This window comes from Mirounga angustirostris, unplaced genomic scaffold (assembly GCF_029215605.1).
Source record: "Mirounga angustirostris isolate CCGP_5_RB_7025 unplaced genomic scaffold, mMirAng1.0.hap1 SCAF_6, whole genome shotgun sequence".
Taxonomy (NCBI): domain Eukaryota; kingdom Metazoa; phylum Chordata; class Mammalia; order Carnivora; family Phocidae; genus Mirounga; species Mirounga angustirostris.
In genome coordinates, this window is record NW_026991714.1 from 106,553,039 (window position 1) to 106,569,167 (window position 16,129).

Below are 16,129 nucleotides of genomic sequence, written 5' to 3' on the forward strand. Positions count from 1 at the left end.
GAGCACATGAGAGGGGGGAGGGTCAGAGGGAGAAGCAGGCTCCCTGCCGAGCAGGGAGCCCGATGCGAGACTCGATCCCGGGACTCCGGGATCATGACCTGAGCCGAAGGCAGTCGCTTAACCAACTGAGCCACCCAGGCGCCCGCCCTTTCCTTTTTTTTAAAAAAGATTTTTAAAATTTATTTATTTGACAGAGAGAGAGAGCACAAGCAAGGGGAGCTGCAGGCAGAGGGTGAAGCAGGCTCCCCGCCGAGCAGGGAGCCCGATGTGGGACTCGATCCCAGGACCCTGGGATCATGACCTGAGCCGAAGGCAGACGTCCAACCAACTGAGCCACCCAGGCGTCCCATACAAGGCCTTTCCTAAAGGAGGAATAACTTGGCATAAACTATCCTTCCCGGAGAAAAGCAAGGGTGAGGTCCCAGTCAGGGCTGGTGCTAGTGCCAGTGGCAGGAACAAGTCCAGCTTGTTCCCATTAAAGCTGACTCCAAATCCAGAATTTGAATAACCAAATCTACTCTAAGTTCCTCAACTAGATTTAATAGTTGTCTGCCCCTGAGTTCCAGAAAAAGCCCAGCACAGATTTGTCTATCTTTGTCTATCTCTGCTTATATTAGCGCTCAAACCACAAGGCCAGTGAAACCCAGGGGTCATTTAAAAACTGAGTTTGAGGGGCGCCTGGGTGGCTCAGTTGGTTAAGTGTCTGCCTCTTGATTTTGGCTCAGGTCATGATCTTGGTTCAGGTTATGGTCTCAGGGTTGTGAGACTGAGCCCCGCATCAGGCTCTGTGCTGGGTGTGGAGCCTGCTTAAGAGTCTCTTTCTCCTTCTGCCCCTCTCCCCCTGCTCACATGCATGAGCACAGGCTTGCTCTCTCTAAAAAACAAACAAACAAACCAAAAAACTGAGTTTGAGAACTCGAGAGAAGAGTCTGGAATTTCCTGGCTGTTTTAGTGTGGTTCCTATCATCACTATTTTAAAATCACCACACTTTGATGTCAGTGCCCTCAAAATAAGCATACAGATTGATCACGCATGAGGTAACCTTACATTCTGATTACTGAACATAAGCTGGATAGGACCCTGAAATCCTCCTCCTCGGAGAGAAAACAAAGCAGCGGGTGTCGATCCAGTTTTATAGCTGCGAGTCTAACAAGGTCCTCCATGACTCAGTCGGGGATGAGGGAAGACCCTGAGCAGCCCCGGCCTCACAACACCTCCTCCAGGAATGCCTTAGTTGGCAGCATGCGCTCCGGTTCCTCTCCTGTGCCGTTGGTCGCCCTTCAAAGCTCTGCCTGAGCCGCTACACTTACCTTTGAGTGTTTTTCAAAGTGAGGCAAGGACCTGTTTTCAAAGCCATCTGGCACTCGAGAGCCACTGATGGCCTGCTGTCCCACACAGGCAATCATCTGTGATATGTTAATGAAAGAACCTGGGGAAACAGGTTAGGAATATAACATTCGTTTACCAAAATAACATTAACTGAAGTCCGAGCAGATCTGTGGGATAAAACAGGACTATGACATAGCAGGCTCCCGGTCTAGGGCCAGTAAGAGCCAGAGAGAGAAGAGTACAGGTTAGAGCCCTCAGTAACAGAACAAAGGCAGAAGGAGGGCGGGCAGAGCTCAGCAGGGAGTGAGCACTTTGCGGCTGGAGGAAAGACTTGCAAGGTGGGTCTGTGACCAGGCTGAACTGTGGCAGGACACTATGATTTGGGCATGAAAAGGGACGAGGAATTCCCCAGTAAGCGGAAGAGTGGGAAGGAAAGACACAGGAATGGGAAAGTGGGGGGCATGCATGTGTACCAGGGGCAGGAAGGAGAATCCTGGGGGGAAAGGCAGCAAAGCTGGACTTCATTCTGCTAAAAAAATTTACAGAAATAGAAGCAGGGAGGTTTTGAATCTGAGTGCAGTACCATGCAAGCTAACGCTTTCAGGTCCTAAATAACTATGAAATTAAAGTGTTTTTCCACGTCATTAAATGATACATTAGCTCGGAAAGTATTTTTTTAAAAATAAGGTCAGGTTTGCTCGAAGCATCCCTGAGCTCTGAAATCCACACGGACTACACAAGTTCCTCCAGGGGAGTTCAATTACCACCATGCAAATAAGTAAGTCTCTTTCTGTACATGTGATTTAAAGAGCTATCCCCTTAGAAATGAAAGGCCTGGAGTTGCGATGTGGACATTCCCTGGCGCGAGCCCTGCCAGCCCGCGGAGGACGGGGCCCGTGGCAGCCGGAGGTGCGCTCACCCTTAGAGCCGCACAGAGCCATGGTGAGCGGGCTGTTGCTCCTATCCAGCTCCCGGAGACAGGCACTGCCTGCGTGGTCACGGATCACAGACAGCTCCTTCAGGATCAGAGCCTGGCAGGGGGGAAGAGAGGCGCGTGGGGGCTCTGCCGACCACCACTGTTCGATCTGACACCGAATGAAATTTGGAAAAATTTAAGCCAGATGTCGGATTTCCACTTAAGGGTTTCGAGCCTTAGCTGTGAAGACCCACGCCTCCCACAAGGTTCTAAAATCAGTGCTTAAGGGAGAAAACTGATTAGTAACAAAACCCTGAAAAATCCCTATTTATTTTTTAAATCCCTTAAATGGCCCATAAGGTAGAATGTGAATGGCTTTGTGTATAGCGAGTGCCCTACAGCATAATATGTCTCTGTGTGTTACTGTATACATACACACCCGCCTAAACGTAAGAAGTATAACCTAACATGTAGTATATAGTAAAGGAGAATGGCTTGTACTATTATAAAATTTACCTCTTGTTTTTTACTTTCCAAGTACACAGGTGAATTTCCACAAGTTAAGAGCGTGTGATAAGGTGACTCTCTAAGAATATTCTAGTCTTTGAGCTCTTCCACAGGCTATCCTTTCTCAACTCACAATTTAGGGTGCTGAATCAGTGAGGAGTCAGGTTCCAGGAAAACCAAGTACTGCAGAAGCCCCAGGTAACTTTCCAGGTAAGTCAATGAGAAACCTCTGTTTCTCTCTCTCTTAAGACTCAGTGAGATTAAGAATGAGCTAACGGTCAATAGTGCCTATACAACTCTTTCTTCCTAGTTCACAAAAAATTCCTTCCATCAGAAAATTTCTTACTGCTTATCCGTTCTTGCACACTTAGGTGAGTTAAAGCCCTGAGCCAGGGGCTGCAGCGGAGACCGGAGAGAGCCAGGCAAAATCCTGGTGCAGTCAGACTGCTGACGCAGGCTGCCTGAGAGAGAAATGTAGGGCTCGCAGAGGCTGGTGGCCCTTCTGATTCTGACACTTGCTGGTCCAGTTCTCAGCTAACCTAGTTTCAAAGGTGATGGGGGCAGCAGATAGGCATGTGACTCTCAGACTTTTCTGAATTTTCCCTCTTCTGTGTGCAAGTCTCTTTCGAAGACCATCTTTTGATTTTTATTTTTTAAAGATTTTATGTTTAAGTAATCTCTACACCCAATGTGGGGCTCAAACCTATAACCCCAAGATCAAGAGTCGCATGCTCTACGGACTGAGCCAGCCAGGGGACCCATCAAAGACCATCCATTTAAAGAGCTGTGGTTGCCAGTCTCTGCTGGAGAGATGCTAGAAATAGGGCAGAAGCACTGGAGTACCAGTTACAGCAGGGGCCTAAGTGTAATGCTGGAACAAGAGCAGCCCCATGTGGTCGAGTGAGCGGACAGCCATGTTTGTACTACCTAGGAACATGAAAGCTGCTAGGAATGTAATGGAACTGACTGAAGGCCCCTCATTAAATAAACGAGCACACACCCAAGCAGCACAGAGCTGAGCTGGGGCTAAAGCCACGGTGTTGACTTCTCCCTCCCCTCTGCTACTTTCTCTTCCGGCTCGCAGCACAAGCCCACGCGGACCAAGTGGCTAACCCACCCGAAGAGCCAGACGCACCTCCAGAGTCTCCTCAGCGGTGCAGCCAGGCTGTTGCTGCAGCTTGCCTGTGTTCAGGGCTTCGATGTACTCGTCACATTTTTTATAGCCAGCGTTCAGCAACTCGTACTTGGCCTTCAGCAGTCCTTGACCAGGTGTGACGTCACCAATCCCAATGGAGAATCCACGGTTTGCTGCAGAATAGTTGGCAGGTAGAGCAGAGAGGGCCATGAATGTTCATCAGCCTACTACATGGAAACAAGTTTACACCTTCAGAAAACATGTCATGATCCAATTAAATAATAATGTACCACGGGAGTTCCTAGTAAATTATATAGAAATGACCAAGACTCACTGAATCCTGTCAGAGACCTTACAACCCAGTGGGGAGCAAGTAATGTCCCCAACTAATTATAATATAAAGCAGACTGATATTAAGCACTAAAAAGCAGCCGGAGAAAGCCAGCAATAGAAAGTGAGCCATCTGACTTCTTGTTCTAAGATACCATCTTAGAGATCTTTCTGCCCACACCCTCTTGCTTCTTCAGAAATCATTCCAAAGCATAAAAAAACCCCACCATTGAGGGAACTATGCCCCACCAATTACCTAACCCTAACGTATGTAGAAATGGGTGAACAAGAGGCACCTGGTTTAGTAGTGTGGGGAAGGGATACCTAAGAGTGGCTGTGGAAATGAGGACCCACGAGTCTGGAAAGGCTCAGAAACTATACCATCAGCTTCTGCAGATGCTGCAGATAATGTATGTGTTGGAAATAAGGAAACCTGGTGGAGTATCAGTATTTTTCTGTGGGAGATGGGAGTTTACTAATCGAATTAGAGAGCTCTGGACAGGGGATACTAGGTGCAAAAAGATGGGAACGACTGGAAAGCAGGTCATGAGGGAAAGTATATTCCATGGCTGTGGTCCCTTGGTCCCTTTCCCTGTCCAGCTCCCAGAATCCTGGCAAGCAGGTCTCAACCACTGTGGGGGGAGACTGAGACTGGAACATAGGTCCCTGGATAAACCAAGCCTCCCTAGAGAAAAGCATTACTGATAGGAATATTTGGCAGTTCCTCAATAAAAATGTTGGCTTGCAGCTCAATCAAGGGACAAGCCCATCAACCAACAGGCTCCATTTCTAATCAGTGTTTGGTGTCTCACTCCTAAAAGTTTGAATGGATAGCCAGGGACCACCAGATATTTGAGGAAAGTCTTCAACATGAAAGAATGAAAACAACAAATGCACAGAAAAATGAAAGTAAGGAGAAAATTCAGGGAGCAAATAAAACTATGAAAAATATTGTGTCTGACAGAGAAGATGTATCTGGAGATCAAGAACAGGAAGCCTTAAAAACAAAACAAAACAAAAAAACCCCAAAAAAACTCCCGAAAAGGAAAAAACTACACCTACAAATAAGAACAATGGAAAATATGGTTGGAAGCTAAATAAATGATAGTTAAAATTAAAAAAAAAATCAATAAAACAAATCACTTTAAAAGATAAAAGGAGGGGCGTCTGGGTGGCTCAGATGGTTAAGCGTTTGCCTTCAGCTCAGGTTATGATCCCAGGGTCCTGGGATCGAGCCCCACCTTGGGCTCCCTGCTCAGCAGGGAGTCTGCTTCTCCCTCTCCCTCTGCCCCTCCTCCTACTCATGTGTGTGCGCTCTCTCTAGCTCTCTATCTCAAAAGAACAAATCTTAAAAAAAAAAAAAAAGGATAAAAGGAATCCAGAAATAAGGGATGGACAACAGGGAAAAGAAAATAAGGAAATCAGAGAGCTGATCTAGAAGCTCTACTTACACAATGAATAGGAATTCCAAAAAGAAAGAACAGAGATAATTAAGGTGAGAAATTACCAATACCAACAACAAAAACCCAAAAACCAAACCAAACGAAACACGAGAAAATTTCCACAACTGAAGGACACATGGTGGCAGATGAAGAGAGCTCACAGAGCGCCCAGCACAATGAAGAGACCCATTCCAAGGGTGCACCACTGTGAATTTCCAGAACACCAAAAACAGAGAATTCTCAATCCGGAATGAAAAGACAGATACAACAATGTGAAAATAGGAATAGAAATCCACTTTAACAACATCTCCGAGGGCTAGAGGAGAGCAGGACCTTCAAAATTCCGAGGAAAGACAGAATTCAATCCAGAGTTCTATACCCAGCCAGAGAATCGATCAAGTGTAGGAGCTGAATAAGAATGCTTTGGGGCATGTAAAAATCTGGACCAGGGCCTGCTCAAAGCCTGAGCAAACAAAGGAAACAGAACAGTGCAAGGAGAGAAGGGGAAGATGAGGGCCTGGCAGAACCCAGTCACGAGGGCCCAGGGGGCTGTGGTCAGAGCGCAGGCATCTGGAAGGAACCTGTGAAGGGCCCTTGGTCTAATGACCCTGTCTGAGGGGCAACAGGGAGCTGCTGCGCACGTGAGATAAGAACTCAAGAGCAAATTCAAATCTGAACCAAACCGGTCAGTACTGAGCTAATTTCATGAAGTGAAGGCACAAATGATTCAGCCGGGAGTAAGTCTCCTTTCCTGTGCACAGGTATGTGTGTGCTGTGTGGGGGTCGGGGGAGTTAAAGGTAAAAGAAGGAAGCAGCACAGAGCCCCTAAACCTCAGCAAGTACCGCAATAAAACGAGGATACTGAGATACTCACAGAGGTAGACAGGAGCCAGCCTGGCAAGCCGTGACATCGCATCGGCCGCTTCGTTCTGCCCCCAGTCTCGCAGCAAAATGTAGAATATGTTGTTCTTGGATCCGGACCCCAGAGTTCCCTTGTCCATACTGCCACTCATCAACTCACTGTTCTGGATAGTAACGTCTGCAAGGATAACGATGACCGTGCACTTAAACAATTACTACTTAGCCTCGTTCCAAAATGAACATGACGCAGTTGAGAAAATACCTTCCCATATTGAAAATTAAAGCAGAGCAAATAAAAATTCTCTAAAAACATCTGAGGAGAGGGGCGCCTGGGTGGCTCAGTTGTAAGTGTCTGCCTTCGGCTCAGGTCGTGATCCCCGGGTCCTGGGATTGAGCCCTACATCGGGCTCCTTGCTCGGCCGGGAGTCTTCTTCTCCCTCTCCCATTTGCCCCTGAGCAGTGTTCCCTCTCTCGCTGTGTCTCTCTCCGTGTCAAATAAATAAAATCTTAAACAAAAAAGTCTGAGGAGAAAGAAGAGAAATCTAGGGACTTTTGAAAAGCATGAAAAGCCCAGTTAGTTACTTTACAATCCTAACTCTTAAATGTACCACCTGACCCTCATTTTCAACTGTGAACTGAGAATGACAGTGTTGACCAATTGTCATCTTTCTGTCACAGGGATAATTTGAGCATCTGATGAAATCATGTGCAACAAAGTACTCTATAAACTATAAAGCACATTGTTATTCACACAAGAGAATGAAAATTAATGGCACCTGGAAGAGGCTATACCACAAAATGAAATTCACATCTAGGTAAAAACAAAACACAATCTAAAACAAGAAGCCAAAACACCTAAAAGACCAGAGAGTATATTTTCAAAGTAATGGTTATAAACCTGAGAAAAATTGGTGCCCTTCGAAACATTTACTCTTCGTGGCAAAACAGTGGAAGTCTTGACCCTCAGAGACTCTGCAGTCCAGTTCTTCAGTGCAGAGTCCTGGAGAACTATTTCTTGTCACAAGGCCTGGCTAACAAAGCCCATTCAAAGTCAGTGCCATTCACAGTAGTCTGCTGGGGAACTGCTCGTTAGCAGTCTGAGGGGAAGCAAAGGAGCTCGCTCAACAAACCAAACGCTGGCTGAATGGCATTGGTCTGTGGACCATACTTTGGGTTGAACTAGTCTGGATGACTCGGATGGTTTAACATTTAAATCCTCTCATGGTTATACCTGATCTTCATGTCATAAAAAACTCACTGACCAGGAGGCAGTAAAAAAACAGTCCTACTAACTATACTTTTAGACAATGAACACATTTTTGGAAGTAAAATGATAAATTATATGCCTTAAAAAATGAGACCCTTGCTGATGGCAAAAAAAAAAAAAAAAGGGTAGGGGCAGAATAAAAGAAATTGCATGAATTTATAGAAACTAGTCACCTAAAACACATCTGGAGCTCTGGAGAAGAACATTCTAATCACTGGATCACATACCTCCATGATCTCTACTTTTTAGAGAAATGGGGAGTCACATCTGAGAGGAGAAACACCAACTACATTTCCCCAAATAAACTTCCCGCCTAAGAGCAACCTCGGATTTGCCTGCTCCGGGAAGGCAATCACTGGTCACCTGCTTTCCGCCCCCTCCCAGCCTGCTGCCTTCACTCACAGGAATCATTGACACAGAGATCTTCTCCTTTGCCGCAGTACTGCTTGCCCTTGGTTCGGAGGTTGGCCCTCACTGGGTTGTCATCGCTTGGTCTGAGGATGACACTGAAGATCTGCTTTCCCGTCCATAGGGTGACAGGCTGCAGAAGGAAGCCACAGCATCAGTTGGCTGAGCCTGGTCTCGACTGCAGAGTGCTCGCAGCCTAACCTGCCACCAGCACCCCAAGCATCCGCACAAACCTTTAGTATCGTCGGGGGTGGAAGGTGAACTTTAATTTTCTCATCCTTGCCAACCAATATTGAAGCAATGATTTGGCAAGCCTTGGCGCGGTCAAAGAAAGTGTCCTTCAGGGTGAGGAGATAGGCACCTACGAATGTTGGCAATAACACAACACAAAGAAACGGAATGAAACTGTGAGAAAAATCACAAGGTTTTGATTTTAAAATGAATCTGGGCTATTACCAAAAGAGTGAATTAAAACATAGAGCTATTTGCTGGCTCTCTCCTCCCACCAGAATCGAAGCTCCACAAGGAGAGGGACTTTGTCTGAGTCACTGCGGTATCTCCAGTGCTTAGAAAAATGTCTAGGGCACCTTAGGAGCTCAACGAATGCTTACTGATTCCAAGCATAACCAACCAACACAAAATCTCTCAAGTCGGTTCAAAGTCAACACTTAGTAAACGAACAACAGAATTAAACACAGGAAATTACACAGCTCTCTAAGTTGTGACATGATTCACTGTGAAAGAGAATCCTGGTGTTCCAGTCTCCCTTCAAGTGACTTCACACACACACCTGTCAGAAAATCCTGAATAGCAGCAATTAGTGGTTCTCCATTCCTTGGTGTTACCAGATTTGCTTTAGTCTGAAGGAAAAACAAACAATACATTAGCCATTCCATCCATACGTTCTTTGGATTGCATGATGCAGGCCAGGAACTGCACCCTAAAGACTCCGAACTGCTGCAAATAAATACAGAATAGCTGGTGAGCGGAAAAAAGAGGCTGAGAAATGGAAGACAGGGGTCCTGATTCCAGCTTTGTCACCAGCTCCTCTTTCCTTTACCTGCAAGAAATGGGCCTCAGACGTTCCTACCAACACTAAAATCAATACTGAGTGAAGTTGTTTTGGATTCCTACAAGAACTCCATATGTGTAAGACTTCACGGTTATTAATAAATGCACTTCTTCAAAGAAAATTCACTTCTATGAATGATGGCAGCACTGTTACCTTTGAGGACAACCAATTCCATACCTCTCCACAATGATGGCAGAACTGCTGAACTTCTCTTGGTCAAGACACTGGGTTCTAACAATAATTAACAACAGGATTTAATTAAAATTTAACGAATGCCTACACTGAACAAAAAGGGGTGCTAGTTGTTCAGGGCATAATTAACAAGTTTAAAGAAGATTCTATGCATCAGAATGCATTTGTTCAATTTTTGCTGTTGTTGAGATGTAACTGACAGATAAATTTGCTCAAATCTTGATGTGGAGATGCTTGTGTTACTTGCGGGTTGTCTGGGCAACCTCACCTGGAGTAAAAGGCCCTTCAAGGGAGAGACCTGCTTCTGCCTTCTTGTTAACGCTGCACGGAACGGTGATCCTCCAGCTAGGGCTGGAAGACAGTTGTTCATGCCTGCTTTCGAGAATCTCTCTGAGGCAGGACAGGGAGGTGGTCTGGGGGCTGAGCACATGAAGCTGGGATCTGCATATTTTGCAAGTCTCCTGGGTAATTTGGGACTATATTCAGGCTAGAGCCATACCCACTCCACTGAGTCACAACTGCTGAGTCAATACAGTAGATGATAATTTTCTTACATAAAATTGAGGGGATTTGTCCCGATAGTAACTAAAGATTCTTCCATCCCAATATCCTTGGAGCCTGTGTTTTATTGTTGTCATTTTTTTTTTTAAGATTTTATTTATTTATTTGAGAGAGAATGAGAGACAGAGACCATGAGAGGGAGGAGGGTCAGCGGGAGAAGCAGAATCCCTGCCAAGCAGGTAGCCCGATGCGGGACTCGATCCCGGGACTCCAGGATCATGACCTGAGCCGAAGGCAGTCGCTTAACCAACTGAGCCACCCAGGTGCCCTATTGTTGTCATTTTTAACCAAGGAAATATGATACAACAAAATGGATCTTCAGTACCAAAGTCAATGCTAAAGTCCAACTGGTTGGTGACAGGCCGTTATCACCAGAAACCAGATACACAGCTGATATCACTGGCAACATCTAAACATTACTTTTTATTACAAAAATCAGTATGTTCTTTATAGAAAAAAAAATCTAAAAATATAAACATGAAAAAAGGTGAAAAAAATCAAAAATCCAAAAAAAAATCTCTGTATGAACTGCCAAACCAAAGAACTGCTATTATAAGATTTTGGTATATAACCCTTCCAACCTCTGTCTAGAAATGCTTTTACAAACATAGAAGCATCTCTTTACCAAGCAAAATACGATCATGTCATACATGATTTTACATTTAATACATTTTTAAAATAAAAAATAAATCGTAAGTAGCTTTTAACCAACAGCTATACAAACTATATCATCATTTTTAAGGGCTACACAGGATTTCGTGGTATGAATGTGACATAATTTAATCCTACCAACTTTTTATTGGTGGACATTGTTTCTAACGTTTTATTATTACAAGTAATTTTGCAACTCTGTGTTTCTAACGTTTTATTATTACAAGTAATTTTGCAACTCTGCATATGTCCTCTGGAGCGCTTACTAGCAAGGAGAGTGCAAGGTCAGAAGGAATGATCACTACACCATCTGACCGCGGGAGCATAGAACTCATTCGTGGCCATCCCCCCTGCATCATCTCTCTCGCTGTCCACCAACACCTAACACGGCACTCATCGCAACTGCTACAAATACTGACACTTAGGAGGAAACAGGCTGCCTCTTGTCATGCCAGGTCGGATCATACCACAGGGTCTTTGCACCTGTTGTTCCTCTGCTTGGATTGCTCTTATGCACACAGTCATGCTGCTCATTCTCCCACTTCTTTCAGAAGCTGGCTCAAGTGTTATCATTTCAATGGCCTTCCCTGACCATCCTCTATGGAACAGAACACCTCTCATTTTCTTTCCTCCTTGCTGTGTTTTGTTCTTTTCTTCTCAGCACTTATCACCACCTGACCTATTTTATAATTGTTTATTCTTCACTTCTCTCTGTTTGAATAGGGATGAGAACAAGAACTTTGACTTTCTTATTCTGTGTTGTGTTCCTAGAAGAGTACTTGGCACACAGTAGGTGCTCAATAAGCATCAACCAATCATTTTAAAAGGCTGAGGAGTCTGAAGAAATAATTCACAAGAAGAAAGACTCCAAATACACCAAGATGGCCACTGAAGGATTCATCCTCAGAGCAAAACAGGGAAAACACCCTCAATTCTCAACAGAAGGTAGATGAACCTTGGTGTGTTTACCTGGTGAAATTCTGTAAAGCCATTATACTCAATAATTATGAAGACTTAACAACAAATGGGGGCATTTATTTTTAAGTTTATATTTATTAATTTTTTAAAAGGGGGAGGGGCTGAGGGAAGAAGGAGAAAGAGAGAATCTTAAGCAGGCTCCATGAGGGGCTTGATCTCACAATCCTGAGATCATGACCTGAGCTAAAACCAAGAGTCCGACACTTAACCAACTGAGCCACCCAGGCGCCCTTATAATACATTAAGTAGTAAAAAGGAATACAGAGGCTATCACAAACCATGACCACAACAAGTATCTAAATTCAAGGATAAGGAACAAACAGATAAAAAGAGGTGGAAATAAAGAAAACAGAGAAGTTGTGATATGTAAAATTCTTATTTAAATAACTCCATTATGCTAGAACATTTGAATAAATAAGAATCAATGTTTATTTATTTATTTATTTATTTATTTTAAAGATTTTATTTATTTGAGAGAGAGAATGAGAGAGAGAGAGCACATGAGAGGCGGGAGGGTCAGAGGGAGAAGCAGACTCCCTGCTGAGCAGGGAGCCTGATGTGGGATTCGATCCTGGGACTCCAGGATCATGACCTGAGCCGAAGGCAGTAGCTTAACCAACTGAGCCACTCAGGTGCTCAAGAATCAATGTTTTAAAAAATTGAAGACCACAGTGTATTTTAGCCACATGAATTTCTTAGTAGTTAAGTGTGTACACAAAATCTGCACCACATTAAATACTTCATTTTACCAGAAAAACTATATCAACTTCAGGCATGAAGAACCCAGGCAGGCCAAGAATGCAGCCCCTCCTTCCTGTCCCCACCAAATCCTCCTGTAGTTTAATAGATATGCTTGCGGAACTTAACTGCCTTCACTTTAGAATCATACTAACACTGTAAATTAAAACAGATTAAAAAAAGCACCGAATCAGAAACGTTGAGAAGTGTTTTGGAGGTAGGAGCACTGATAGCCACAGACAAAACAGCCCATGATAATACAGAAAACCAGAGTACTGGGAATAAGGAAAACATAACCTCTACAGAATGATTTTGTTTAGTGTGTCCTTTAGACAACAAACGAGCACGTAATATACTGTTGGAAGATTTTTGTTCAGAATGTTCAATAAAATGTATTAGTACTTAAAGATATCTTCAACTACCAAAAAATCCTCTTATGCAGAACGTCTTATGCTTTTCCCATTACCCCCAACAGTCAAGACATTGCTATACCCTTATCTTTTTTATTTTTTAAACATGGCTTATTCATATAATACTATTCAGCGATAAAAAACAACACACTGCAACAAATGTACAACTACAGATGATTTTTAAAAGCATGCTGAGTGACAGAAGAGGTACACAAAAAAAGTGTAAATGTATGATTCCACTTACATGGAGTTTTAGAAAAGACACCAGGGGTGTCTGGGTGGCTCAGTCGTTAAGCATCTGCCTTCGGCTCGGGTCATGATCCCAGGGTCCTGGGATCGAGCCCTGTGTCGGGCTCCCTGTTCAGCGGGAGGCCTGCTTCTCCCACTCCCCCTGCTTGTGTTCCCTCTCTTGCTGTGTCTCTCTTGGTCAAATAAATAAAAAAAAAAAAGAAAGAAAGAAAAGACACCAGATACACAGTGGGGAAAAAATCAGGATAGTATTGCCTCTGGCAGGTGAGTTATAATGGAAAGGCACAAGAGGAAATTTTGGGGGGTTATAGTAATGCTCTCTGTCTTGACAAGAGTTTGATATACACAGCTCTATGCACTTGCCAATGCATAAATAGAATGGTACACTTCACCTTAAAAATGAAAAGTAAGAAAAAAAATAAACCATTTAAATCTAACTGTATGCAGACTCAGTTATTTAGGGAGTATACTAAATGTCTGCCACTTACTGTTAAATGCTGCCAGATATAAGATGGATTATGGATAGACAGAAGGAAGAATAGAGGGACTGATATGTGATAAAGCCTAACAGTAAAATGTAAACTAAAGGATCTAGGGCTACACACCTGTCTTATCTTTTCATAGCTGGTGCTCGAATAGGTACTTTCCCTTAGAGATGCACGTTATAGGCCAGAAGATACTCCCCTCAACTCCCCACCTGTCACAGACACTCCCTTACATACTATAAGGTGCTTTCAAACAGGACCCGCTGCCCTTCCCCTCCTTTCAGGCTGTTCGGGGAGCGGTGGGGCTGCCACCCTACATACCCCCATCAGAACAAGGGCCTCTGCTTTAGCTTCCTCCGTTTGAGGAAGATGAAGATTCATCTCATCGCCATCGAAATCTGCGTTGTAGGGCGTACAGACACACTCGTTAAATCTGAAGGTCCGGTGCGGCTTGACCTTGGCCTGTGGAATACATACACACACACACACACACACAAACACAGACACATACAAAACAAAATAGGAGAGGGACTTAGTCATTTACCCAAAAACCTCATGGTTTCAAAACATTAATAAATGGTTTCCTGGAGAACTGGATACTTTAAGAAAATAAATTTCTAGTATGTTCTGTCAAGTGATAATATGTCACTTGTGGACTTATTCAAGTAGCTTTATGAGATCAAAACAATACAGTGAGTTTAACACAAGGCAAATACCAACCTAAGAGCCACAAGAAAGGGCTCCCCTGGCCAATGATGTCATAGTTTGATATCAAACAGATTCATGGCAGAAACTGATTAAAACACACTAAATAAAAGCCCATGAGTTTATAATGACACTGAAAAAAGGGGAAAGCAAGACCACACACAAAACCCAAACCAACGTAGTTGGAAGAAATTGAATGCCAACTTTCTCCTCCCCAAACTGATAAAAAAGGAAAAAGAATCAGGCATTTATATGCTGCCTTTCCTTCAGGAATTATATTTTTGGGTAATAAATAACCCTAGTTAGTAAGACAAAATTCTTCATTATACAAATGGTGGGTATGAAATGTGAAAGGAATGACAGATTAGAAAATCTCCATTTTGTAGCCCCCATGAAATAATGTTGGCAATAATCATAATTGGAGGAAACCTTTAGAAAAAGGGTCGATAAGAAAACTTTCAAGGGAGGCGCCAGGCTCAAGTATCTGATGCCCTAACCTTCTCAGCATAACTAAGAGTGGGGCAGCCAGACAACACATGCCTTCTGAAATAAGGTAAGAGGAAGTAGCCAGCACCACCTAGGAGTTACTCTTGCCAGAAGTTGAACATGAATCTGACCCTGCCTTGAGAGCTACTGGCCAGTTTATAGGAATAAAAGGAAGAATGAAGAAACTCTTAATGCCATGCGTATACATAAAGAGAACACGGGACATTTCTTCAGGACAAATGACCTGGCTTTTTCACCAACAGTGAAATTAAAAGGGGGGGGTGCCTGGGAGGCTCAATCGTTAAGCGTCTGCCTTCCGCTCAGGTCATGATCCCAGGGTCCTGGGATCGAGCCCCGCATCAGGCTCTCTGCTCCGCGGGAAGCCTGCTTCTCCCTCTCCCACTCCCCCTGCTTGTTTTCCCTCTCACTCTCTCTCTGTCAAATAAATAACTAAAATAAAAAAAAAAAAAAGAAAAAGGGGGGGCAGTTGTTCTAGATCAAGAGAAACTGAAGACATGTTATCAACCAAATGTCACGTGCAGACTTGACATCCAGATTTGGACAAACTAGCTGTGAAAAGATTGTTGAGATGCTTGGGGAAATGTGAGCATGGACTGGGTGCCGGACAATACCAAGGAGTGAGTGTTCATTTTGTGTAGTGTGGTATGGCACTGTGGTTATGTGTGTCTTACAGAAGTAAACTGAATACACATGGAGAGAAGACATGGCATCTGGGGCCATCAAAGGAAAAAGGGAGAGAAAACAGGAGTGGCAAAATCTTGAAAATTATTAAAAACAGAATGAGAATATAGGAGTTCTTCATAGGATTCTTTCCACTTTTGTATATATTTGAAATTTTTCAAACAAAAACATTTTTATTTTGAGAATGCCCCAAAGCCAAGAAAAAGTTTCTGGGAAAGGAAGGCTTTTGTCCTCTCCCTAGATCCCCATAATCATAACCCCCATAATCATAAACTGTTTCTTTGATATTTCCAGACTTAAGTAAAAAGATTGAGGAAACATGTTCGTGAAGTGAAAAACTAAATCTAGAAAGACACTACCCGAAGAGCCTGTTTAAACACTGTTTGCAAATGCTCATGGATTTAAAGGCTTTGGAGAAGGAGAATTTATGAATATTGAGCGAATTAAAGTTGCATCTAATTTCCATTTTAAATCTCCAGAAAAAGGAACTGCTGCTGTTGCAAAACTAAATCACCGAAGAAAATATGCTTGAAGGTCTTCGTTGGAGGGCCACTGCGACGAAAAATCTCCTAAGCATTTTAGTTCCATAGTTAATATGCTAAGTGAAACCTGAAATCTCCTTTCTGCCATATCTATTTTACGTAAGTCTGCGCACACACATATATGTATATATTTTGTTTGCAAGTGGAATCGTGCTAGTCACT

The 16,129-nt window shown here is 43.5% G+C and overlaps 1 protein-coding gene across 2 annotated transcripts in view; it reads right to left on the reverse strand.

The window, feature by feature from the left end:
• POLR3A (RNA polymerase III subunit A) overlaps window positions 1-16,129 on the reverse strand; it is a 52,707-nt gene that overhangs the window by 21,519 nt on the left and 15,059 nt on the right. For both annotated transcript variants that reach the window (XM_045878191.3, XM_045878190.3), the window contains exons 11-18: window positions 13,854-13,994; window positions 8,987-9,056; window positions 8,430-8,557; window positions 8,191-8,329; window positions 6,535-6,699; window positions 3,889-4,061; window positions 2,250-2,361; window positions 1,312-1,430 (exon numbers count right to left, since the gene is read on the reverse strand). In XM_045878191.3, coding sequence (XP_045734147.1) covers window positions 1,312-1,430; window positions 2,250-2,361; window positions 3,889-4,061; window positions 6,535-6,699; window positions 8,191-8,329; window positions 8,430-8,557; window positions 8,987-9,056; window positions 13,854-13,994 — 1,047 coding nt within the window. The remainder of the gene's footprint in view (window positions 1-1,311; window positions 1,431-2,249; window positions 2,362-3,888; window positions 4,062-6,534; window positions 6,700-8,190; window positions 8,330-8,429; window positions 8,558-8,986; window positions 9,057-13,853; window positions 13,995-16,129) is intronic.